General features: G+C 39.2%; 1 protein-coding gene across 2 annotated transcripts; it reads right to left on the bottom strand.

Annotated features, from left to right (window-relative positions):
• Positions 1-363: 363 nt before the first annotated feature.
• ahrrb (aryl-hydrocarbon receptor repressor b) lies at positions 364-25,324 on the bottom strand. 2 transcript variants are annotated; one of them, XM_017496396.3, is made up of 10 exons: positions 25,125-25,324; positions 24,639-24,670; positions 24,451-24,544; positions 22,261-22,442; positions 11,422-11,528; positions 9,816-9,905; positions 7,559-7,679; positions 6,330-6,463; positions 6,018-6,196; positions 364-3,084 (listed from the first exon to the last, which is right to left on the bottom strand). In XM_017496396.3, the coding sequence occupies exons 3-10, from the start codon at positions 24,510-24,512 to the stop codon at positions 2,145-2,147; spliced, it is 1,815 nt and encodes a 604-aa protein (XP_017351885.1). In that variant the 5' UTR covers positions 24,513-24,544; positions 24,639-24,670; positions 25,125-25,324; the 3' UTR covers positions 364-2,144. The 2 variants fall into 2 exon arrangements, with proteins under 2 accessions (XP_017351885.1, XP_017351884.1); XM_017496395.3 differs by lacking the exon at positions 24,639-24,670.
• Between the last annotated feature and the right edge of the window lie 1,838 nt (positions 25,325-27,162).

Here is a 27,162-nt window from a genome sequence, read left to right as displayed (position 1 = left end):
TATAGAAGATGGATGGATGGATGGACGGATGGATGTGTCTGTGCCTTATTAAGAAGAAAGGATATTAAGTTCCATTTATCCTGATATAAATGTAATATTATGATTGCCTACGTCTACTAAAATAACGTATTATGCGAGTCAGATCTCTAGCCGGTTCACTTAATAGCGCCGACTCACTAATGTTCATATGTTTTAATGAATAAATACTTGGGTGGTGGACTTTTCAGCACAGCAGTCACACTGACATTATCAATACTACCGACATGGTACGGTATCATTATACCAATATATTACCTGTGACCCAAATATGTAATTAATAGAGTCTAATATAAGCCTATATAATGATACGGGCATGTAGACTGCATGTAGTCTCCAACATGTCCTTATTTACTCATTTATTATTTACATTATATGTTATGGTGTATGTCAAAGAGAAAAAAAAATTATTACATACAACAAACTGAGATCCATCATTATCTTAATACAAAGCCACACCATGTTGAAATAATGTACTTTCCACTGAGCAATTCAGCCTTTTTAATTCAAATGTCTAAAAAAAATATACAAAAAAGAAATAAAATGCAAGGTGATGAAAACTAAGTGAAATAAGCTCACTGGAATCATAAAGGGAAATGCTAATAAAAATGAATTTAAACAACAAAAACTTTTCAGTACAACTGAACTGATTAAAGGTTTCGACCATAAAAATGTCATCATATTTATAAAGGGGACTTGCACCACCATTTAATCATTTTCCAAAAAAAAAAAAACCCAAAAAGAGCTGAACTTTCAGCTTTTTAGTGATCTCAATATTATCTTAATCAGTATTTATATTCTATTTTAAAAAAGAAAAGCTTTTTAGACAAGGTTAAATTAGAACATTTATTCAGACATAAGGAAATATTTTTTTTCCCCATTGCAGCATGATAATATACAAATATATACACACACACACACACACACACACACACACACAAATGTACACTGTCACATGCACGCTGGCACGTACATGCAAATCTGACGCCACGAGCATCTTCGTCCTTGGATGAAATGGTGCTCTTGATCAGACGATACAGAAGCAGAGGACACTTTTCAGCTGATTGTAGCACGTGCATCATCCTCTGTCTGAGACCTTCAAATCAAAGCTTGTTTTTTAACTTTATTTCAGAAACCAAAAAAAAAAAAACCCATCCAAAACCAAAAAAAAAACCCAGAATTAGGTTTTTGTCCTAAAATCTTACCAATTCAAAATGACAGAACAAGCCGGATTGTTATCGATGCAGAATACTGTTTTACATCTCATAGTTGACCCGTGAAACACCTTCCATCCATCCATTTTCTATACCGCTTATCTTTCAGGGTCACAGGGAAACTGGAGCCTTTCCCAGGAAGCATGGAGCACAAGGCGGGGTACACCCTGGACCGGGTGCCAATCCATCGCAGGGCACAATCACACACACATTCATACACTACGGACACTTTGGACATGCCAGTCAGCCTTCTATGCATGTCGTTGGACTGGAGGAGGAAACCAGAGTACCCGGAGGAAACCCCCGCAGCGGTGGAAATCGAACCCTCGACCCTGGAGGTGTGAGGGCAACGTGCTAACCACTAAACCACAGTGCGCCCTTGAGACGCCAGATCATATATGATATGAATGACTCTATATTTTTGTTTGTTAAATAATAGCACATTTTTCGATAAATCGATTTATTATTAGTCTTAGATCATGTGGAATGTCTGCCACACAAGTCCCTGTGAATGAGTTGTTACTATAGAAACAATAACGCATTAGAAAGAGTGCACGGAAGAGTTCAACATCTTCTGACCGATCAGAATGGAGAATTCAATGTGGTATAAATAGTATAATCCCTTAACCAAGGGATTGTCCCTTCTTTTTGTGGTCTGTACATTTTTAAAACCAGGCTGTCGGAAGATGCGATAAATGAAATATACAATGTATATGATGTAAAATTCCATACCAGGTAACTGCAAAGGTTATGCTACAAATATTACTTACAAAATACTCTGTCATCTTTTAAAGTGCCATAATAGAGAACTAGCCCTTAAAAACAAGTGTCATAACACCTATCTATAATAAGACATCTACCTGAGCATCGAAATGTAGCATTTGGCACTGATGATTATTGCATATACAAATAGGCGCTGGTTTTGTGCACCACTGTGTTCAGTGCACAATTTGCCTCATTTCTGTCCACGTGTTGTTGAATAACATCATGGCTGCCTTCAGTCCAGGGCAGAGAGTCAACGGGTTCTCTTTTGATGGGGTGAAGAAGACTGTGGTTCCTCACCTCGTAGCTGAGCTTGTAGTCGGGCTGCATAAAGACCTTGGACTCAGAGCTGTTCGTGTATGCGTGGCAGTTTGTATCCTGGAGGCTGTGAGGATCTGAATGGTCTTTATTAAGGACGCATTTCAGCGGCCTTCCCGCTCCTGTGTAGAGATATTTGTGGTGTCCGTTGATGCTGGAGATATTTGTGATGCTAGGTTTGCTATAATACTCATCATAGTCTGCCTCTGTTTTCACCTGGTGTGCGTCTGGGAAGGGTGTGCTGTAGCGCCAGGCGCCGTTATGGGGCGTGCCGTATATGCTGCATCCGTTCTCCGAGTCGGAATCATGCTCCGTCTTTATGGCGGTCTCGGGCAGCAGGAGGTTGCTGTAACAATCATTATTGCCCGTGTATCTAGTACTCTCAGTCTTCCTGTAGCCACAGTACCCGTCCTTATCACCGAGTCCATACTGCTTACACTGGGACATCGCCGCAGCAGCGCAACCTGGGGAGAAGCGGAATTTTCCGGACTGGACGTGCTTCCCCAATTTGCTGCTGAAGTATCCGCCCTGTGAGGCAGAGTGACACCGAGAGTCCCAGGGACTTTGCGTAGGCTGCACTTTATGGGCCGCCGTAGAGGACATGCAGAAGTTAAGGGGCTCGTCCTGGACGTACAGACCTTCACTTTTATATTGGGTGCCCTCTTTGGTAAGAGCCGTCCACGATCCGCTGTGCCAGTTAAGATTCATGTCGTCAGCGTCACAAGAGGTGCGAGAAATGTGGTGCCTCTTTTCACTGCAACATTTAAAACGGTTCAAATATAGCATGTATACACTAAGACACAACAAGATCTAAACCACATTATCTTTATGGTGAATGGATCTTAGGTTTCATATAGTATCTAATCATATTTAGGCAACAACAAAAAAGCAACTGTATGTGCTTAACGCAGGCAAATAAATTTAGATTTAGATATCAGTCTTTCGGATGAGACGTTAAACCGAGGTCCTGACTCTCTGGGGTCGTTAAAAATCCCGAAATTCCCCCATTGGCCCTTATCTATCATGGCCCCCTGATAAGCTCCAGTGTGCGTTGGGACGTTTTTACTCTCATGCAGGCGGGACCAGGCAGTCAGATATGAAGCTTACGGGACAACGAAAGTCCATGATGATCAACATGAGCGCGTACTAGATGTACCGCAGTACTGCGTGATACACTACAGTCATGGGAAAATGAAAGTACACCCTCCTTCAACTCTATGTTTTTATTTATCAGGGCCTAAATAACGATTGTGTAGTCCTTACCAACTTCTAGAAACAAAGAAATAACCTCACCAAAAAAAAAAAAAAAAACCCAACTGATTTCAATATCTAGTAATTTTCTCCCAAAAATTAAACCAACATTCAGAACCTAGGTGGGAAAAAATAAATACACCCTTCCTTCTTCCACACACATTAAGCGAGTAATTAGCAGCCAGGTGTTATTAAGCTTAGTAAATCATCAAGAAGTATGATTACCTATATAAAAGCAGAACTTTTGTCATTTGGTGTTCTTGAGCACTCAGCTGTGTGTCTATGTCATGCCAAGAAGAAAGGATATCAGCCATGACCTCAGAGAAGCAACTGTTGCTGCTCATCAATCTGGGAAGGGTTATAAGGCCGTCTCCAAACAATTTGAAATTCACCATTGTACAGTGAGAAGGTCTGTTTACAAATGGGAGCGTCTTCAAGACAGCTGACAATCGTCCCAATAAATTCAGTCCAAGCTCAGACGGTTTACTGCTCAGAGATATAATGAAAAACCCAAGAGTTACATCATGTGACCTACAGGCCCATGTTTAGGTTCATGACACTACAAAAAGACTGAACAAGATTTCATGGAAGGGTGGCTAGAAAAAAAGCAACTTCTCTCCAAAAACAATATGGACAGCATGACTTAGGCTTACAAAATTGCATCTGAAAAAAGCACAAACATTCTGGAACAATATCCTATGGACTGATGAGACCAAGGTGGAGCTGTCTGGACATCATACACAGCATGAAAACCAAACACGGTGAAAACCAAACAAGGCATATCACCAGAAACACCTCATACCAACTGTAAAGTATGAAGGTGGACGGGTGATGATTTGGGCTTGTTTTGCAGCCACAGGACCTGGGAAATGTGCAGCCTCTCAGCACGTTTACATGGACAACGATAATCCAATATTAACCCAAATAAGACAATAGTCCGATTAAGAAACTACCACGTAAACAGCCATTTTTAACTACCTTAATCTGATTAAGGTCATACTCGAAGTAAACACAAATCGAATTAAGACATGTGGAGTACTCCTGTTTTAGTCGCATTATGGAAGTGCATTACAGACGTGTAAACACCTTAATCACATTATTAACGTCATGTGGGAGGACACGATCACACACGGCAGTGCTCGACCGTTTTACGGCAAACAAGAGAGCTGCGTCCCAAACCGCCAAACTTGCCTACTATAGGCATGTAGTAGACGAAATACATGTATCTCGGCTACTATATAATAGCTAAGTACGCGGTTTGGGACGCAGCCCATGGTTTCAAGCAGTCGTCTATTTGCACATACAGCATGACAAATAATTAACCGCACTCGAAGCGTTCATAAAAATGTCCAATAAAAACATCCAAAACTGTATACGGTACCATAACGAACACGAACTGTATGTTGATACGTGAAATTCTGGAGGGAATGTCGGACAGTGTGGCGAGGTGACGTAACGACGTGCGCCGTTAATCGAACTATGTAACTATGTTACTATGTAACTATGTATGTCTATAACGTGTAAAACGGGTAAATGAAAGGAGTATTCTAAAACGACTCATGTAAACACCTTAATCACAATATTGTCTTACTCAGAGTAAGATCCATAATTAGATTACTGCTGTCCGTGTAAACATAGTCACTGAGAGAACAATGAAATCCACTTTATACCAGAATATTCTTGAGACAAATGTGAGTCCATCTGTCCAGCAGCTTAAGCTGGGTTCAAACACCAATTAACCGAAGCCAAAATTTCAGAGACTGATAAACTCCTGCAGAAAACTGTGTACTTCAAGTTATTGTTGCTAAAGGTGGTTCAACCTGTTACTGAATTATAGGGTGTACTTCTTTTTTCACCATCTGGTTTCAGCAGGGTCTAATGACTACATTTCAAAGTTTTTTTTGTTGTCACCTGAGGTTATTTGTTTGTTTCTAGAAGTTGTTAAGGACTACACATTAGATACTGTATATATACACACAATAATACACATAAAACTGAAGGAGGGTGGACTTTCCTTTTCCCATGACTGTATATGTATATGGCCTGTATGTGGACATTTATTTTCTAACTAACTAAGGTATTCACTAAGGTGTCCACTATCATTTTTATATAAAATAATGAAAACAGTTAATCTATTAGTCAAATGGGGGAAATGTTTGATATGATATGTGTAAAATGTTACTCATAATTTAATTTCCATCACATACATAGGAAAATTGTCAAAGCTCTAAAGCACTGTTCGTAGATAATGTGTGGGTTTAGGTTTAGGGTTAGGGATAGGGTTATTCAGCAAAATGATTTAGTAGGAATGAATGAGAGAATACTAATACCCATAAAGTCCATAAAGGCAAAAATTAGATTTACACAAACTCTATATCTACTTGTATCTCACTACATGCAAATGAGCTATGAGATACTCCTGCTTGAAGTACGAACCTGATGTTGGAGCCTTTCGGTTTGCTCATCATGCCCTTCATCTTCAGCTCGGTGATGGAGGGCAGGACAAGCGGCACGGCCACACAGAACAGAGCCAGCTGAGGCGGCATCAAAGCTCCGGATTTACTCTTCCTCTTCTGGCCTTGGAGGAACTTCAGACTGCCCTGAAACTGCATCCTCTTTAGGAGAGAGAAGAAAAGATACTTAAAAGATTTTTTCACATTAAAGATGACTTCTATACCAATAACAATTCACAATGCCTGACATCAAAATGATACTATATGGGCATAGTCACTCGCTGTAGTGACTCACCAGGAAGCCGGATTTGTTGTCGAGCAGGCAGCGTACTCGAGCGATGAAGCAGCGAGTGAGGAATGGAGAAAGTTCCGGAGGGACGCCGTTTAGCTCTTGAGCGTTAAACAGACTTCTTACCATGTAGTCTTCATCTACGCGTACACAATTCGAATGCAGAAAGTAATGAATAAAAATATTCTACTCGTTCATTAGCATACATTTGACTTTTTATGGTACGGTCTAAATGTGGACCGTTATTAAAAATCTTGCCTATTTAATATGGATTATTCCTGTAAAAACCTTTACGAGATAACAGAGAAGTATCATGTAATACAGGATGCAATATAAGATGTGAGACGGCGGTCTAGCCCAAAGTAAAACCCCAATTCCAAAAAAGTTGGGACGCTGTGTAAAATGTAAATGAAAACAGAATGCAATGATTTGCAAATCTCATTCTGTGGTCAGACGGATCGAAATTTTAAACTCCGTTTTAAAAACCATGGATGCTGTGTCCTCTAAACTAAAGAGGACTAAAGAGGAGAGGGAGCATCCGGCTTTTTATCAGTGCTCAGTTCAAAAGCCTGCATCTCCGATGGTATGGGGGTGCATTAGTGCCTATGGAATTGGCAGCTTGCACATCTGGAAAGGCACCATCAATGCTGAAACCTGAAACCTGTATATACAGGTTTTAGAGCAACATCTGCTTCCATCCAGATTCCATCCCATCTTTACTTCTGAAAGACTCCGCCTCTCCAAGATCCTCTTTTTATACCCGATCATGTTACTGACCTGTTGCTAATTAACCGAATTAGCTACAAAATGTTCCTTCCAGCTGTTTTTTAGTAACACTTACTTTTCCAGCCTTTTGTTGCCCCCGTCCCATATTGTTTGAGACGTGTTGCGGCCATCAAATTAAAAATAACCTTATTTTTTTTTCCTTAAAATGGTAAATTAACTCAGATTAAACATTTGATATGTTTTCTATGTTCTATTGTGAATAACATATGGGTTTATGAGATTTGCAAATCACTGCATTCTGTTTTTATTTAAATTTACAAAAGCGTCCCAACTTTTTTGGAATTAGGGTTGTAAATAACATAACCTACTTTTTATTAGGATCCTTAACTGATTACATCATGAAAGATATTACCTGGTTATAATTCTGTCATAACCAAAATATATAAACTATACACAGTTCAGCCGTCTGCCTGTGTGTAAACACACACACACACACACACTACACACACCATTTCCTGAGGGAGAGTGGTGTTCCTGCTGGGGATTCATGGCCCAATGCAGCTGTCTTCTGAACTCCTGCCGCTCGTCCACATGGATGTAATCGAAGACATTCTGGTGCATCACATCGGTCTGCCACAGACAGAAGGGAAAACACACACGCACACACAGCATTGAGTCTGACCCCATTTAACCTCCTGCGTCAGTGACCCCTTTGTGTTTGGCCACTGCAGTGTAATACACACTTGACCTGCTCCATGGTTGGGTGAGTGGTGTACAATGGGCCTGCCAATAGGATCTCTCCTGGTTTACACTGCAAGTGTCAGTAACAGGAAGCCAACAGAGCGAGTCCAACACACACACACACACACACACACACACACACACACACACACTCTAGGTGTGTGCGTGTTGGACTCGCTCTGTTAGTACCATTTCTGCACTGATTGTGAGAAAGGATTTTTCTCTGAACAGGCACTCTCAAGCATAATAAGAATTTATTTTTTAACATATTGTAGAAGTAAATCATTTATGTTGATTTTATTGATCTTGTATTGCAGGCATTTCACAGGATTTGCTAATGTGATGAAACCTGTCCATACCTTGGCAAAAACCGCCCACTGGGCACACTATTTGCAAAGGGTGCTTGGACCCCATTGATCGCATCTATGTCATTTATTTTATGCCTGTTTTTTTACTGACTGACCTCAAATGACCCCCTCATTGAAAGTTACCGGTCGAGATATTTCATGTGGCTAGCAATCAATGTACAAAAGAAGCAAATACCTGTTTAAAATAAATAAATAAATAAATATATATATATACATACATATTATGGCAATAATTTAATAAATGTATTATAACATTGTTCCTACATGAGTCAGTCAGAAAAGTTTTTGTTTTTTTTGTTGTTGCATGCACCAGTCAGTTTCGCAATCCACCAACAAACCCACCAAAGAATAAGTCGTCATAACATCTAAATTTCCTGCTGCGGTTATTGGTCTTATACCATAGTAGATATCATAATACAGTATATCATGTTATCTAGCACTTCTAGAAACTTCAAAAAAAAATCTGATTAATTCGTGTAAATGCACTCAATAGCTGCCGTACAAGCAAGTTTAATGTGCACATTTGCATAACGCTGATTACGATCGTTCGTTTATTTTTAGCCGTGTTAGTGTTTAAAAGGTTCTTTTAGTGCCAGGGCGTCTGTCTGACAGCTTGAGTTCTCGTGCCTCTCTCTCTCTCTCTCTCTGTCTGTCTCTCTCTCTCTCTTCCTCCTTGCTGTGAGCTGTGGGGGCAGGGCTTCTACAGCTCTAGTTTTGTTTAGGCATTGCGTGACAGCAGGTCGGCCTGCATGATGACAGACAAAACCATGCAATGATGATGAGAGAAAGAGAGAAAAAGACAGGGAGAGAGAGAAAGAGAGATGGAAAAAAAACCCTGTTCACATGCATAATTCCACCACACACAATTCCCAGAGTTATGGCTGTACCCTCTGTTTACAGAAAAAGAAAAAAAACAACCTCCCTGTAAAATATTCAACCTTCCCTATTATAACCCTGAGTGAAACAGGCACCGCTCTGGACGCTTTGTCTCGCGAAGCCGTGTTCGCACGCCCAGTGAGGACCAATCCCATCTAATTTTCCATCAGCTTCCAGATCCGATGACTCTTTTGTTAAGTTACTTTTGTTACGAGAGCTGTTTTAGTGCTTGCCCAGGAAACTTAACACTTACAACCCTGTAACAGACCTGTAAAGTAACCTTGGGGTAAAAAACAAAAAAACAAAATACGTGACTTCTCTCGCATGCCAACTTTTTTTTTTCTTTTCTTTTTTTTCCCTTTTTTTAAAATTATCTTTTAAACAGACAACCACACATGATATTTGTTTTGATTCTTTTGATAACAGGGAGACTTTATATGCAATGAAAGTTTCATAGGCTATAAACAGATGCTATGACTTCTTCATTTAGTATTTTATTAGAAGCTTTAAACAGACTCTACCTGTTACTTGTGATTAAATATAACAGGTCACAACCTTGCAACTTTGTCGTAAAAATTTGACCAGTCAGCAGTCTGATTTTAAACAAAGATGGACGGGAATGTAAATTTGTAATCTGGGAAAAGTACTATACTAGTTTAGCAGTTTAATCTACATATTATTTTATTCCTATACTAGTGTATACGTTATAATTCTGTATAAAGCCCATGACTAAGAAGATTTAAAAAATGATAATAATAATAAAAAAAGAGCACATATTTACCTGATGGAAGCCCAGGTATTCTACGATTGTAGAAGAAGCATAGAAGATGACACCATCTGAGCTAACGATCAGTGCAAACCCTGTCAAAGACTAGAGAGAACGAAAGGACGTGGACAAATTATACACTTAATACTCAGTTTCATTCAGAAAGAGTAATATATTATGAATTTAAAACCACATTACTGCTAGAGGGAATAGTGCATTTTAATAAGGCATTAAAAAAAAAAACCCTAGCAAATGTATGAACTAATATATAGACTGATACATACAGTATTAGTGCACTACTCAATACCTGTAATAAGTCACTTGAATATGAGACAAGAACTTTTACATTTACAGGTAAGATAGATATATATATATATATATATATATATATATATATATATATATATATATATATATATATATATATATATATATTTTTTTTATTATTATCTTTTTTTTTTTTTTAAAGTCCTATTGTTTCTGTGAGTGAATTGGTTCCCTATTAACTATTAATCAGGGTGCACCCATTTTGTGTTAGCTAGATTTTCGGTGAGCGAATTAATTTCCCCTGGATGGTAAGTCAAATGCACGACCGTTGCCCGCGACTTCTGCATTTCTACAAGCGCCGCGATGTACCTGCGATTTCTTTCAGCTCAATATCAACTTGTCGTGATAAACACCGGAGACCACTAAAGCCAAAAGCTTCTTCCTAGTGCTCTATTTAATCCAGAAAATTAGCGTTTTACACTTCCGTGTTCTTGTGGTTTCAGGTTGCTAGGCAATTTGTAACATAGAAATTGTTTATATAATGTCAGACCACAATGATGTGTTTCCTGTGCACGTACTAGTGATTCGGCGAGTGGGTCTCTTACTGCTGCTTCAAACAGAACAGTCTAGTGTCGTGTATGTATTATATAGTGAACGAGTGAGTGAGTGAGTGAGTGAGTGAGATAGCGATCTTGGACCTCAAACTGAAAAATGAACACGGATGAACGATCGCATGACGTTGTTTGCAAAGTAACCTCTGTCTGAAGCTGTTCCCTCGGAGTAATCCCATCGTAAAATTGCACAGACCTGACCCAGCATACTATCACTGAGCCTTGATTGATGCAGAGGATTAAGTGGCTCAGTGAACTGCACTGGTCTTTAATGTTGACTTTTGAACCTTGTGTCAGACAGGAGTCTGCTTCCGACTCGACACGTGACCTAACACTATTTTACCATCTTGTTACACAGAGATATTTTAAGCCCTTTTGTGGCAACAGAGAAGAAACCAGGAAGGAAGGACAGATGGACGGAAGAGTACACTTAGCCTGCTTTCTTTTCATGTCACAGTCTGATGAAAACACCAAGATTGTGTCCTTTATGTGCTTCCTCTCAACTGGTTGGATGTTAAAGACCTTGGTAGGGTCTCCTCCACAAACACACTCTAGTGTAAGGAAACTCACAGTTTCTTTGGCCTTTATGGCTTCTGGTGATATATTCACCATTTCTTAAATGTTTCCTTATTTCTCGCAAACATTCTTGTCCCACCAGGGTCACCTAAGGACAAGTAGATTAAAGACTCTCTCTCTCTCACTCACTCACACACACACACACACACACACACACACACACCTACCTCAAGAAGAAGATCACTTTCCAGAATACTGTTGCCTAGACTGTGTTTCTTGGGCTCAGGGCTGCAGGAGGCAGGGCTTTGCTTTTTGCTTGATTTCTCCTGAATTGCTGTGAAAAGAGAGAGAGAGAGAGGGAGAGAGATGGGTTCCATGCATGCAGCCAAAACAAACCTTTTTTTGGAATGAAGCATGTGTGAGAGGTTTATGAATATTTGTGCAATTTGCCAGGGAATATCTTTTGAAATGCTGTGAATTAAAATCTTCCTCCCATGTACACATACTCCTGAGATGCTCGATTATACTCTTTAATAGCCTGTCGGCACAACACACGCGCTAACGTGAAAACGTGAAGCCGGTGTTAAACTGGATGAACCCACTTGCACTTGAGTTTGAGATTTGGGGTGTGGATGGAGGACGCCGCTGCAGGTTGAGCGTCTCCCACGCCAAACACACAACACAAAAAGACATTGATCCCCACCCTGACCCTCCTGGCCACATGTCAGGCCACACGGGAACCATGGTCTGCTGCCGTGACGGCCCTCGCTTTTTTCGCCGCCATTCCTCTCAGAGATCCTGATGGTTTTCTCAGAGCTTACCGCAGAGCTTTCCGTGACCGGTCGACTGAGACAGGGAAAAATAACTCCAAATGTGCGTGCCTTTGTCGAATATGGCGAGTCAAGTGGCATATGTTTGCTTTACAGATCAAAAAAGGGCTAAATTCCTAAATACTGACTCCTTGTGAGGAGCCGTGTTAAACTGTGGGCTTTGCGTGGAATGCTCCTTTTAATTTAAAACATTTTTGTGGCCGATTCAAAGGTTAGCTGCAAGGTTCACAAGTTATCCCTACGCTTTATTTGCTTTGAAACGAATCACAGGATGAGTGTACAATTATTCTCGGATTTATGCGTTTAAGTGTCGGATCTTGACATAAGGTAAGCATATTGTGCCAGGGAAATAATTTAGCACGGCATTCGTTTCAGCGTGACAGCCGAGAGCCAAAGTTCTGCAACAAACATGCATCTTGTGATGAATCGCATATGCTTGGAGTAATGCGTAAATTGATTCGAAAACAAAAGTTTGAAAACAAAAGTTGATCTCTGCCTTTTAGTGTTTCAAGGCAGACTCGGTAACGTTCTGCGAGTCAAGACGACTGCTCTTATTCGCACCTGTACGTTTCACCAAGTTCGACATCACTAAATGGGACGATTTGTTCGAAAAGTAACCGGTTTAAAATTTTTTGTATTCTATAAAATTTACAGCATGTACTCCTGGTTTTTTTTTTTTTGAGGTTAGTATATAACTGTAATGATAAATCAACCCCTGTAATTCAAATCATCAAAATGCATATGGTCATATTTTGCATCTGTGCTGCAACAAATATGCTGTTCTGACTTTCAAAGGCAGTGGAAATCTTTCAGTGGACGTCCCAGCCCTGAGCGTGTAATGTCCAACATGTGAGTCAAATATTCACTTCCTCTTTCTTAATAACGGTCAAGACGTGCGTCATAGTCCTTCTCACGCAGGTATCACATGTAATATATATACACAGTACTGTGCAAAAGATTTAGGCACATGCAAAGAAATGCTGCACAGCAAAATAAATAAATAAATAAATACCGTAAAGAGCTGTTAACAGTATAAAATGAAACCAAGGCAATATTTGGTGTGATAAAAATAAATAAATAAAAATAGTAGTTTCCGGTACAAGGTGTGTAGATTTATAAGGAAATGAGCTGAAAGTTTTATTGAGCATCTTACAGAACCAGCCATTTTTTAAAAATTTTATCTGAAAAGTGTCTCTTATGTAATACGCTGCTTTCTTTACTGACATACAAACATTTTTCTGTAACATTTAATTTTGTGCTGGAGAACTAATGTTTGGGAATCGAAAATGTTTTTTGTACTGACTCGATAATGTAGAAATCATAATTTATACAGTTGCAATCAAAATTATTCAACCCCCATTGCAAAGCATTTAAATTATTGTTAAATTTACAGACTTTCAGCTGTTTGCACTGAACAAATCAATCAAAAGTGACTGAAATACTTCAACACAGCGAATGCTTCGAGTGGTTTCCCATAATTCAACTGAACATGCAACTTATAATGACTTCTCCAGTTTCAAAATTATTCAACCCCCCTGAATAGAATCCCTCACAACAGCACAAATATGCAACTATTGAACTATTTTGAATAATTTTGACAACTGTGTGTGTGTGTATGCATGTATAGAGAGTGAGAGAGAGAGAGAGAGAGAGAGAGAGAGAGAGTATATTTAACATAAAGAAACTGTGCGAATGACAACAGATTTTAAAAATGGAAGCATGGTGATTCTTCTGACTGGTTATTCAGGCATTTAAAGTCATTTAATGAGACATTTCAATGAAGAATAGACACATACAACTCTCAAAACATCTGTTCATTACACTGGGAACTTTCACATCCTACTTATCTCATTCATAAGTCACGCTACAGGGTAATAAAGGCTTCCTGCATCATCATATAAACTACTAGATAATATAAATCATATAAACTACTAGATAATATAAATCATATGAACTACTAGATAAAAGGTATTTGATTATTCAGCTTGTTTAATATCTGTCTACTCTCAATATATATAAGCTGGAAATGCGGTCAAATATTTAGGGCAAGAGCAGAGAGGGTTTTGATAAGATATTCGAGGCATGTGAGCGTTGGCGGTGGAGAATATGCAGAGCTGGGGTGTGTGTGCGATTTCACCTGATTCATGTTAAATCTGACTGCTTACCATCAGGACAAGAAAAAAAAAAAAAAACAGAGGAAAGAAGTAGGAGTATGTAATACATACAAAATGAGTGGCTAGGGAAAAATTGTGTGAGTGTTTCTGTGTGTGTTGGGGAGGGGTGAGTGAGGGATTCCCAAATCCGTCTTCAAATAATCCCTGTTGCGTGCAGAGACTCTGTGACTCAGCGTGCGAGTGTGCTATTTTGCCTTCTTTACCACCCCCCCTGTATAGCAGTGACTGTGTGTATATGTATGTGTGTGTGTGTGTGTGTGTGTGTGTGTGTGTGTGTGTATTTGCAAATATGTGTGTGTGTAAGCAGCAACCTTTACGATGCACTCGACAAGAGCTGAAGTTAAAAGCTTTCTCAGTAGTAGTGTTTATTCTTAGATGTGTTATTTTCCCTGACTGACCCCTCGCAACAACACAAACACATTCGCACACCATTTTTCCTCCCTCTCACACGAAACACAATGAGAGTCACGTTGTTTTTTCCTTTTTTAAATTCTCTGAAGACACATGCCTCTGTGTTGATTCACTCTGAAACCAGTGCCAAAATCTTCAGGTGGTCCATGTAAGGCAGGTGGATGAGCTACTCTTCACAAAACCATTGTTTGAAGAAAAAAAACATTTCACCGCTGACCTGTTTCGATAAGGCGATGGAAATAAAAACCAGGCCCACTCCTGACCGTGACGTACGATTTATGAGCAGATGTGTGTTTATACCCCTGCTAGAATACGTCGAGAGAAACTGAATGACTCCGTCGCCCAATGCTGTGCTCGCCCAAAACCTCTGGTTTGTACATTTTCTCGCCACATACGACCCCGATTCCAAAAAAGTTGGGACGCGGTGTAAAATGTAAATAAAAACAGAATGCGATGATTTGAAAATCTCATAAACCCCTATGTTAATAATACGTAATAGAACATAGAAAACATATCAAATGTTTAAACTGAGGAAATGTAACGTTTTAAGGAAGAAAACAAGGTCATTTTTGGCCTGATTTTGGTGGCCGCGACATGTCTCAAAAAAGTTGGGACGGGGGCAACAAAAGGCTGGGAGAGTAAGTGTTACTAAAAAGAAACAGCTGGAGGGTAACTAGGAACAGGTCAGTAAGATGATTTTGTATAAAAAGAGTATCTTAGAGAAGCAGAGTCTCTCAGAAGTAAAGCTGGGCAGAGGTTCACCAATCTGCGAAAAACTGCGTCTACAATTTGTCAAACAATTTCAGAATAACGTTCCTCAATGTAAAATTGTGAAGACAATGAATATCTCATCATCTGGAATTGGAGTTGTACTAATCTTAAATATCTTGTGTGTTTATTCTTAAATATCTTTCTAAATCGGTGTTGGTTTTCGAGCGTGTGATTTCAGCTTTCTTTAAAAGATCTCGTCACACTGTACGAGATTATCACAGGAAAATCTTAACTGAATTCTATAATACTCAGCGATGGATGCTGTGTTCTCCATGTCAGATTATATGCTGAAGATCCTCTACCCTCTACTGGTAGACCTGTGATTAAAGAAAATGACTACGTTCTGCTTACGTCATCAGTCATTGCGATCTGGGCTCGTCCATTAAAGTGAGCTTGAGGTAATAAGGATGCTTTTATATCTGTTAGCATGTTTCGTACAATTGGTTATTGTACCTGTGCTAGAGAATGGTACTGCGATCAGCTACGGCTACTGCGACAGACAAGCTAATCTGTCAAGCGATGTTACGAGTCGTTGGCATTTTACAAAAACAACCAACCACCCTCATAAACAACGGATTTATCTCATACTGTATGTTCTCACGTTAATTTAAAACAGTGGTATTATAGCTATATCAGATGTTAGTCTATAATATAGTATGTGCAATGCTTTTTTTTTGGCAGGGTAGCTAATCTGAGCCTCCATGTTATCAGCTTGATTGAGCACTGTGTACATCATTTCCTTAAATGAAAGTCATTCGAATTTTTGCTCTTCAGTATTTACTTGATAACCCCATTATCGCTGGAATAAATATCCCCCATTCCTAAAACGAGGCACACGTTTAGATTAGGGCACACGTTTGACAGCAAATTAATTGGGAAACTCACAAACAATGAAATCATTTTAACCCTACTGGCTAGACATAAGCAGATTACATCACAATAATAATAATGATTTATGAATTTACTTTCCTCCATGTTTCAACATAATGGCTTGCATTCCTGGCCTGGTCTCAATCATGCAATCTTTCCCCAGCCAGTGTGAAGCTACACCACCAGTCGAGAGCTCTTTTTCTATAGCAGAGTAATAACTGCTGATCCACTCTCACATGGCTGAGTAAAGCACGCTTTAATCCCAGCTGACTGATCAGCTTTACACTCAGGTAGCTACCCTTTTCTCTTTACAACACACAATGGGATTATAATAGGCTGGAATGTAATGTGTGTATTTTTGTGCACTGACAGTTCAGGAGCGTGTGAGAGAGATACAGTAGACAGTAGGTGGAAGGAGTACGAGTCTGCAGGCTCATTTATGCACGGCTGGTCTCGTGCGCCCTGACGGACAGATCATTTTCATAAGCGGCTCTCTGAGGTCAGGGCCCAGTCTGCTGCAGTCACGCAAGCCCTGTTTTTTTTCCACTCCTATTGCACGCGCAGTCTCTTAAAGGGCCAGCGTGCTCGCTTTAGAGCCAGCCACACAGAAACAGGCGGTGAAGTTCTTGCTGTCTTGCCGAAGGTAGAACGTATCGGCTTTATGTGGTGAATTCGTGCTTTGTTTTTGGAAGAGGAAGTGGGGGTGGGGGGCACCCTGCTGAATGAGCTTTAAAGGAGGTTAGTGATGAAGACATGACGCAGAGATCCGTCTGAGGGGAAACCTTGTGACTGGCCTTGGTGATGTGATAAAAAAGAAGGCCTTATTCCCAATTAGGTGTGCAGGCACATACAAACGTACAAATGTACGTGTGTACACCAAAGACAAATAGATGACAAATCAATGTGTGGGCTCACCAGCGTCAAACACGAACCATACAGTGGTTTGTCTTCCAAAGAAAGCTTGTCTTTCAAAGGCAAACCAAAGCCGCAAAGCGTTGCCGATCACCCACTCTGAAGTCTTTTAGCCACTTTAACGTGTCAGGATCTACTAGTACTGTGAACGTTAATGCATTCATTCCAATCATTAATCTTTTGCTCAGATCACGGAATGAGACCAAAAGAAAATTTTCATTAAACTTAATCGGAAACACAAAACAACTATTTTAACTTTGTTTAACGTTATTTGTCAGTTCCAGTGCGATTGTTTTTTTTTTTAAAGAAAGTATAAACCTAAACATTTTCCCAGTAGGCCTTAATTCCCGTCTACAATTCGTCACTTCCGGTAACGCTTCGCTACGAGAAGAGATGACATTAGACCGGTGCTATTAAATAATTCGACCTTGTCCTACGATTCCGCCAACAACAAATCGCCTCTGAAAGTGTTCAAAATAAATAAATACACATGCTTCTGTTTAAATGCAGTGTTAGGTTTTTATTTATACCCTAGTAAGCTATCACATGTATTGAATATTAACTATTAAACGCTCTTTCATTCCATGTTAACAGGTTTCCTCTGGAACAGGATCGTACAAATATAGTTTCTGTTCAGAACGGACCTAATCCTGTTTCTAATCCCTGGCTCGGATTATTCCCAGTGCAGTTAGCTAATGGATTATTATTAACTACTCACTGAAAAAATCAGTGTGCGGATCTGCATTCCGCTAACAAAACCTTATTTGTACACGTGACGACCTTGGAATGTGTCTGAAATATGGCATTGTACACAGATGAAACTGAATAAACAGGGTTCAAGGCTTAACTGGTTGAAGAGGTGTAAATCGTAACCTACAAAAATAGGAGCAGCACTTTCTGCAAACACCCACTCCCGCTAATAAAAATGACACCTATTGCCCAACAGAATTTATTTAAATGCAGCTAATTAGAGGAAGAGTGCACTAGTCACTAATTGCTGTGAAATTTAATTAATGGGAGAAAGAAAAAAAAAAATCAAGAATCTTCACAAAACATTAATTTGATCGGCGCTTCTTTGAGAAGCGACACATTCAGAGAATAAATGTGTAAAATACTATATAAACGGGTTAAATTACCCTCAATTATTAGAAAACTTGACAAGGAACAAATGAGGGAGTTAAAAAGGAAACGTCGGGTGTACATAATAGCAGCTGTCACACAACACAGCGTAGCTTACAGCTAGAATTCTTTATTTGGGTCATTTATTGCCGGTTTGCACGACACTGCGTGCAAACGGGCTGTTTTCTGTTGCCAACAAATATAAACCTGATCAATTTAGTTTCCCCTGAATGCTGTTAGTCTCAATTATATAACAATTATTCAAAATTCGTACTATCTCACGCGGATCATGAGCAATTTGCACAAACAGGAATGGCAGGTGGAGGCATGCAGGGCATAAAGGCAAATGGATTTCTCACGAAGGAGTGTTAAAGGCAGCGCTCTGCCCTCCGTACTAACCCGCACGCTGGGAATGTGCCGAATCTCAGCGACGTACCCTCTTTTTTAGCTCGTAACAGACTCTGGTAGGAATGTAACACAGACACATGATGAAAAAGGCAACAACAGGAAAAAAAAAAAAAAAAAAAACGAGAGTGTTTTGCATGACAGGCAGGCTGTGATGGAATTTCCTCTAATCTGCACGCAATGCTCGGTAAGGATCCGCCAGAGAGAGCGTGGAATAGCTGCCAAGCACACACGTAATTGGGATTCCTTCATGGGCATTTATGACCCCAGGGATCAGCGTTCTAACATCTGTTCACTCTGGTTATCTCTGAATGAACTCACATACAACTTCGGCAGGCTCTTTCTTGAGCTTGAGGCTTGGCTTTATTTAAAAAAATAAGAGTGAGAGAGAGAGAGAAATTAGGCAAGGAAGGAATACATCCTAGGTAAAAGAACGAAATAAATGAATAATCCCTTTTTGAATTGACATCAGGCAGATCTGATTCCTTGCTGTAGTTACGGCACTGAAAAGCATAATATAACTAATCCTGAACGAGATGGAGGCTTGCGGTAATGCAGCTCGATATAAGTCAGCATACATACACAGTACCTACAAACCTCGTACCATTTCACACAGTACATTACAGTCACATTACTTCATTTCTGACAAGAGTTGACTGTAGGGCAAACGCTCGGTTTTATATTTTATGGAAATTTAGCCACTGCCTTTCTTGCCTCAGGGACATCTGAACTATTCCATTAACATCTCACGTTGGAAACCACCCATTTTGTTCAAGGAGTAACCGGTCATAAAATCTTCATAACTATCAAGATATAAAAAGCATGGGACAGAACCATTGTCTTTTGTCACGTGAGGGAACGAGAGCTTGATCAGGACTCTCCGAATGCGTCCAGGAGCACTAAGAGTGTTGGTGAACCATTAGGACCTTCCTCTTTTGCTTTACACATCACCCGGAGGCTGTGAGGCTTGCCAGGTTGCAATCAGGAAAGCATTTCCCAAGAGGCATTCGGTGCTAGGAGTCTCTTATCTTGGCAGCTGCCAGCTTTTCCATGTGGAGCTCAATTACTCCCTCATGTGCTGTAATGCATGGATTATTGTAGGGGTCTCAAAACACCAAAGCAACAGCCTCCTGAAAGCCTCTGCCCAATGGCTCGGAGTGCTTTAAAAGGCTGAAAGTTCTCATTCGAGTGCTTTAACATACCCAAAATCATTATATACTGATGTGGTAAATGATGTAGTAGGCCATCTTGCATTTCAGTCAAATCAGTGATGCCACAATAAAATGGTTTAACTATTCAGCAATATGAATTTCATCTCAATAAGCTGGCCATAGGGAGTTAAAACAATGGGTTATTATCGTCATGTTATATAACAAGACACCTGTGCTGTATGGATCCACATCAGCTTCCACTACAGATATGGGTAACGGGATGTGATGTCAAATTTTAGGAGGTGACAAGACCAGTGACTTGACATATTTCTGCCATCCAGTTTCCTTTCCGATTTTGTATTTACTGCAATGCTGATTTATTTTATTTATGATCTGCTCTTCCAGAGCTGCTGTGAGTCGCCCTGACAATCCTGTAACAGTAATTCATGGTTAGTACTGCACTTCGTATGCATACTTTAAACATCATGGCCTAACTTTAGGCCTGAAAGAAGTCTGACTATGACTCTGGTGACATATTGAGAGTCCGATGTTATCCTAAGAAAAAGGATTGAAGGAATTGTAGTTTTTTGTTGCTTAAGTAGTAAGGCAAGTCATTTACTTGTTCTCCAATATGGTGGGACGCTAGTAAATGGTAGATTATGAACGGTTGTATGGGATTTATAATACCCCGGTTGTGGGTTATTATAGTATTCACGAGTTTCTTCAGAGGTTTAGATGTCAAACTGGTAAGAGTGAGCAATTTGAGCCCACTCCTTACCTGATCCACGTCTCTTTATCCTCTGGTCTAGGTTTTTAGCTAGCGTGCTGACACGATTCAGCTTGTGCCAAACGTTTCACAAATCAAAACACACAAATTGCATAACAAAAAACATATTAAGATACAGATCACATTTTTAGAAAGGCATGTCCAGGCATTGCCATGTTTTACTGAGGGAGGGAAAAGCAATCTTGGTCCAAGAAGAGCATCTATCTTCCCTTCAATCAGAGCTTATCTGATTACATTTTAGGTGGCAAGTTTATGTGCTGATCGTATCGGTGTTGCAGACGGTCACAGTAAGAGCTACGTGGACGTATTACTTAACGCAAATTGTGCAGTCTGGGGCACAGATGTTTACGAGAGGTTTTTACGTAAGTAGCATGGAAATTCCCAAATCATGCACCGTGTAGCTGTCAGTGATGGTGACCTCTCTTAAAGCAAATTTACATCAAACAAATTTATCTGACTACAGAGTGAGAACAACAAAAGAAAAACTAAACATAAATAAAACACAACCTGTGCATTTGAATTGACGTAAGTGAAACTGGGAACTTTTACTGCTACAACAACAACAACATGCTAATAGTAAAACTCTAAGGATTCATCAGATCCAGATATCCTTGCTCTCCTATGTTACACCCACTTTTCGGATTCTTCTTCTTCTTATTATTATTATTATTAAACATGCTTTAAGATACATACTTGAATAATAAGACGAGATTTTACATACTGTATATCTATCTATCTATCTACATATACACATCATGTTCCACCCAAAAAAAATAGTTCTTGGCCTTCCACTGTAATAAAGTACTTCCAGAAATAAACCTTTCAGAAAAAAAGGACCATGTCAAAGTCAACATTAACCTAACCAGCCCCATCAGAGCCATAATATTCAGAAGGCCAGATGGCGTGGTTATATTGTTCTATTATTTGGTTCCCTGTTTACATTCCAGGGTGTCTTCTGAACACGAGAACAGAAGGTCTAAAAATGGGCGTGTAGGTATACATATACACAGTAAGCATGGCAAATATCTTACTCTCCACTCACACTACCTAGCCAGAGAGTTCATGCTCAATGCACATGTGTGACACAAATCCAAGGTATGATGCGGTAAAGCGACGTTTCTTTACTTCCCCGGTTATAACTCTTGTTCCTGGCTGCAAGGCGTTTCCGTTTACTCTCTGACGCAAAAAAAATGGGGGAATATGTATAACCATGGTTTCATCTTATCCTCTCATTAAATGCCTTTAGAGATATTGTGAAAAAAAGTCAAGCTTGAGAGGAAGCAGGAGAGTATGCTGTTGTGTCTGGTGAATCTACGCAGTGAGTATAGTATAGTATAGTATGGTATAGTATAGCTTGCTTTTCTTATATGGTCACAAAGATAAAGCTACAAAGCCTGTAAAACAAACTTTTAAACAAAAGTGGTGTGTATACTTCGTATACATAGTGGGATGTAGGTTATATATTATGGCAATTACTCTGAGCAAAGTGCTATCAGTCATCATCTGCATACATGAGCTCACAGATGCCTGTGATTGGCTAGATTTGTTGTGATTGACAGGCGAAAGAGAGGCTGCGGATTCAAACACCTTTAACTAGGTAAAACAATAGAGGGCTCTGACACGTAATTTTTCTTACTTTGAAAGAAGCTCTTGACGCGGAGATAGCTCACGCTGAGACGCAGCACCGACAGTTTGTCCAATTTGGAGATGACCTCTGGATTGAATGGCAACAGGCTGGCCAGTCGGTCCAACTCGGCATTGAGACGGTCCCGGTGTCTTTTAGACGGGTTCGACTTCTGGTTCACCCCTGCTGGTTTTCTGTTGGAACCAAACAGACAAGAAGTGTCACATACACGTTCGGCCACCACTGATGGAGAAGAGGATGTCAAGGAGTTAAGTGAAAGTTAGATTTCGCTCAGATGCTTCAGTTTTGTTCCACACCCTCCCCCACAAAAAAAGCTTGTGAATCGTTATGAAAAAGCGAGGAAAATTATCCAAATCTGATAAGTGTTCTCATGTTTTGTTTTTTTTAAAAATCTTTTTATATTAGTGTAGGATTCATACTCAAACAATAACACGCAGAGACATAAATATTGAATCTGAAAATAGATTAAACTGCTTAATTGTGTGTAAGACACAAAAAATACGGTACAGACCAAGGATAAATGTCATTATCAACTACGGAAAGTTGGGGAGTTATTTAAAACTCATTCGTTCATCTTCTTAACTGTTTTTAATCATCGCCAGGGTCGAGTTGGATCTGGAGTGAGTCCCAGGAACACTTATTCACACCTTTAAGTACTAAATTATTCACTTATCACTTATCTCTTACCTGTTATCACTGGCTCGGGATCGTTTCGCTGAATTTATATGCGTTAATTGTGAAGAGAAATCCTACATGTACTGTATATTTACTGTATATTTTCTTATGAATTAACCAAGTTGCATCTTGTAATTTAGATGTAAATTGCATATAAATTTTCCTGAGGGCGTAATTTGTACTTGAATGGTGTAAGTATAATGAAAACAATCGTTTAAAAAAAAATTCCTTAAAGATTTATAAAGTAAGGTTGCACACATACTAGAGGCGGCATCGATCCGGTATCCAGTATCGCTATCAAGCCGGTTTCGGGGGGGTTGGGTTTGGGGGTTATGGAGTCAGATCAGATATCTGAGAAAATTCAGCGGATTTCGGATCCTGTTACAATTGTCAAAGATCGGAAAATAAATATTTTGGAATCTGGAAATATTTACATATAAAAACACTTCACTGTTTTGATTTTTTTAAATTATTTATACTTTCTACTTTATTATATTTATTACATTTACAATGTACAAATGTAGAGCGTAGTAGTTTTTGAGCAGAACAATATCAGATGGGCATCGATACTAGCTCATAGTCAAGGTTTCATAAGGTATCGATATCGCTGTCGGAAAAGAAAAAGTGATATCGTGCCACCAATATCAATCTATAACCAATATCAATCTATAACCAATATGAATGTCAGAGATCTGAGTATAATTGGGTATTTGATATCGTGCTGACTCTGCAAGCTTATGCCAAATCATGAGATGGTGCCATGTCCTACTTTCTGGAGCAATCTGCGTCATCTCTATCAACATCAAACATTTCCGACATTTAAAAAAAAACAAAAAAAAAAACACATACAAAACGTAAAATACTGATCCAGCACTTCGAGGCAATCTTGGTCTGATACGTAATCGCCGCACATGTCTACTCATTACCTCTCTATTAGAAACTTAACAGTGTGTTATTCATGTATTTATTTATTTTTTTATTTAAAAGGTCCATCAGATAAAATGAATCAACTAATTTTAATCAAGATTAGATTCGCTAATGGTTATGTACGTGGGTTTGACATTTGAACGATCGTTCCCGTTCATCTCTGCTGGTGAAAATGTGTCTATAAAAATGACTGACAAGAGGCCCATATAAACACAAACAAGCCGGTTTTCCAAATGGGGTTTCTCAGCTATTTACTACACTTGTACTGAGATCATGGCTTAAACCAATATTTTTTCAGCATGTTCGAAATATCCTCCAGGTTATTTGTATAAGTAAGAAATTTCAATTTAAATCTAAAAAATCATCTATTGCACCTTTAAATGACTCAAGCAATACAAATTCATCCATATTTGTGAATCTACTGTTGCACGAACAGTAGAAATATCTCGAAATAAACATGTATAAAGTATTAGGAACGTCAACGTAACTGGAGTGCCTTTTTTTTTGTGCATTCAGCCAAGTTAACTCTCTTATGTTTGGCTATTCTCATGAGTGCAATAAGAGTTTTAAATACTCAGCTGCTTTTGCATGGGCTTTCTCCTCTTCCTCCCAGCATACAGACACTCTCCAGGTGGAATCATGATGTTTGGCCAGTCGCTATAAACACTACAAACTGAACACAAAACATGAACATGAATGAAGGTTGTTTTTTTCTAAAAAATGTGTTGTTTTTTTTATATGAAGAGTGTAGACTCTTTGAACCATACCTGAATTTCATCTTCAAGTAGAGATATTAAAACTGGAATGAATTAAAAGTATAAATGGAAAATATGAAGTTAGAAAGCAAATTTGACAATGGTAGAAGCTGTGTAGTACACTCTCAGGGGGGAGGAAAGGGTACTTATCATTGGGGTGGTATCCATAACTACATAACTAAAAGGTACTTAAGCAATTTTACCTGGAAAGTGAAACCTATTACTCAATTAAAACTAAATACATGTGCAAAAGTGGTCCTTAAATCACTTTACAGGTACTCTATATTCACATTACAATTATTATTTATTTATTTTTTTGATTTGATTTTAAAAATGGGTACCTTAGTGTGAGTACCATGTCAGTTGACAAGCAAAGGTATATTAATTTTTTTTTTCTAAGAGTATAAGTTCAGGAAGTTGTAGTTAGCTTAGCTAAATCTATGCATCTATTTAAAAACAACAACAACAGCAACAACAACAAAAAAGCGTTTTACTTACCAAATTCTAACTGAAAAACTCTCAAGTACATCCAACTTGCTTTCCTTTCGCGTATGGAAATATAGACAATCTGTTCCGACCTTTTATTTGAGAGAAACAAGACTTTAAAAAACCCAAACCGCTAACATCTGAGAGGTGTGTTTGAAAACAGAGAGCGGTTCTCCGGGCAGATGTGTCTGAGGGCTTTATATACCCGGCGCAGGGTGGCGGTTACATCCTTGTGTTTCAGGCTCGAGCTTGGCACGCGACGCTCTCAGGATTCAAACGAACATTCTCTCGCGCGCGCACATCTACGCTGCCGGTGTAGGATTACAACTGACAGGACGCGCGCCTCAGCACCGCGGTGTCAGGTTCCTCAGAGCATTTGAACAGTTATATTTATCACAACATGTATGAAAATGTAGGTGTAGCCTATTACAGTAGCTATAACTACTCGGGATATAAATGAACAAGTTGACTATAGGAAATCTTCGACCTGGGAGACGTATTAAAGGTGCAATGGTCGATTTTGTTTTGTTTCTTACTTATGCAAATAACCTGCATAATATGTAGAACATGATCAAAAATAAATGTTTAAGTCATGAAGTCAGACTAAAAGTATTACGTGGTGTGAGAAAACCCATTAGGGAAACTGATATCCGGTCCCGAATGCTTGTTAGTGTTTGGATTAGTGATGTGTCATTTGGAACGAATCTTTAATATGACTCGGGAACAATGAGTTGTCTCAGAGAGTGATTCGTTAATTTTTGACAGGGCATGGACTTCAACATCCCCATAGGTTCTGTACAGGAAACAGAAATGATTCGGGGTCGGGTCTTCGGGTTCGGAGCGTTCGTTTGTTCGTTCAGGAGTCGACCGCCACATAGGAAATGCACCATGCAATACCGGACGTGATGAACGACCGAGAAGAACCCGAAGACTTGAGACGTGAAATAATCACTTCTGTTACCCGAGAACAGACGTGACAAACATGACGTGACAAAAGAAAGAACGACTCGGCTCGGGAGGTGAGGTGAACTGACAGACCGCATGGCCTGAAGACAAAGCGAAGATATTAATTAATAATTTGGGTTTCTCATAATTCGGCCTTGGCTGCAATACCTTAAAGCTTATTTGATTGTTTATTAAGTACTAGATATGTTGGGGAATTTGATATGTAACATTTTAATTATATTCTGCTGAAATGAACGAAATGACTTGTAAAAAGATTTGTTCATTGTGCTGAATGAGATTCAAAGATCCGATTCAGTAAAATGATCCAAACTTCCCATCACTAGTTTGGATGGGTTCCACATTTCGTGAACATGGGTGGGAATGGGGTTGGGCTCAATGGGTTAAAAAAAAAAAAAAAAAAAAAAAATCATTCAAATATCAAACCCATCTACTAGAGAGCTAATCTTGAATTATTTAACTAATCTTACCTAATGCACCTTTAAGTATATTGATATTGAAGAAAGAAAAAAAAGGCTGATTTGTTGTTTGATGTGACATCAGTCACGCTGACGTCACAACGGGACACATCTTTGTTATCTTTTCCGCCATTACGATGCTGGTTAATAGGAGAAAGATTAGATTTCAAGCATAATGGATAACGGTCAGGTTTTGCTGCTAGCTCCATTTCTCACCCTTTTTTATGCGATGTTCAAGGTCTTATAATGAGAGATCCAACTTTGAATTGTGGAGATGCTGCAAATGTTGGACCACAAGTCCCAGAATGCACTGTAGCTATACGACAGTTATGGCTCTGTTCGAGCATAGTAGTGCAGATGAAGAGGTGAGACAGCTGAACAGACTAAAAGGACTTAAGCGCCGCTGCATCGCGCTCTTTAGGTAGAGATTAATTACTACTGTAAATATCATACAGTTAATATTAGCATACATTTTGTATAAAAAAAATAAAATAAAAAAAAACATAAAATGGAGTTCAGGAGTACAAATATTTGCAATGGAGGGACAGGACAAAAACATTACTTAAAGCAAATACCTACACCTTAACGATTCCAGGTAGCTTAAATGGACAAACCCATTTAAAGCACCC

Source organism: Ictalurus punctatus, chromosome 20 (genome assembly GCF_001660625.3).
Source record: "Ictalurus punctatus breed USDA103 chromosome 20, Coco_2.0, whole genome shotgun sequence".
Classification (NCBI taxonomy): Eukaryota; Metazoa; Chordata; class Actinopteri; order Siluriformes; family Ictaluridae; genus Ictalurus; species Ictalurus punctatus.
This window is presented reverse-complemented; position numbering and strand designations above follow the sequence as displayed.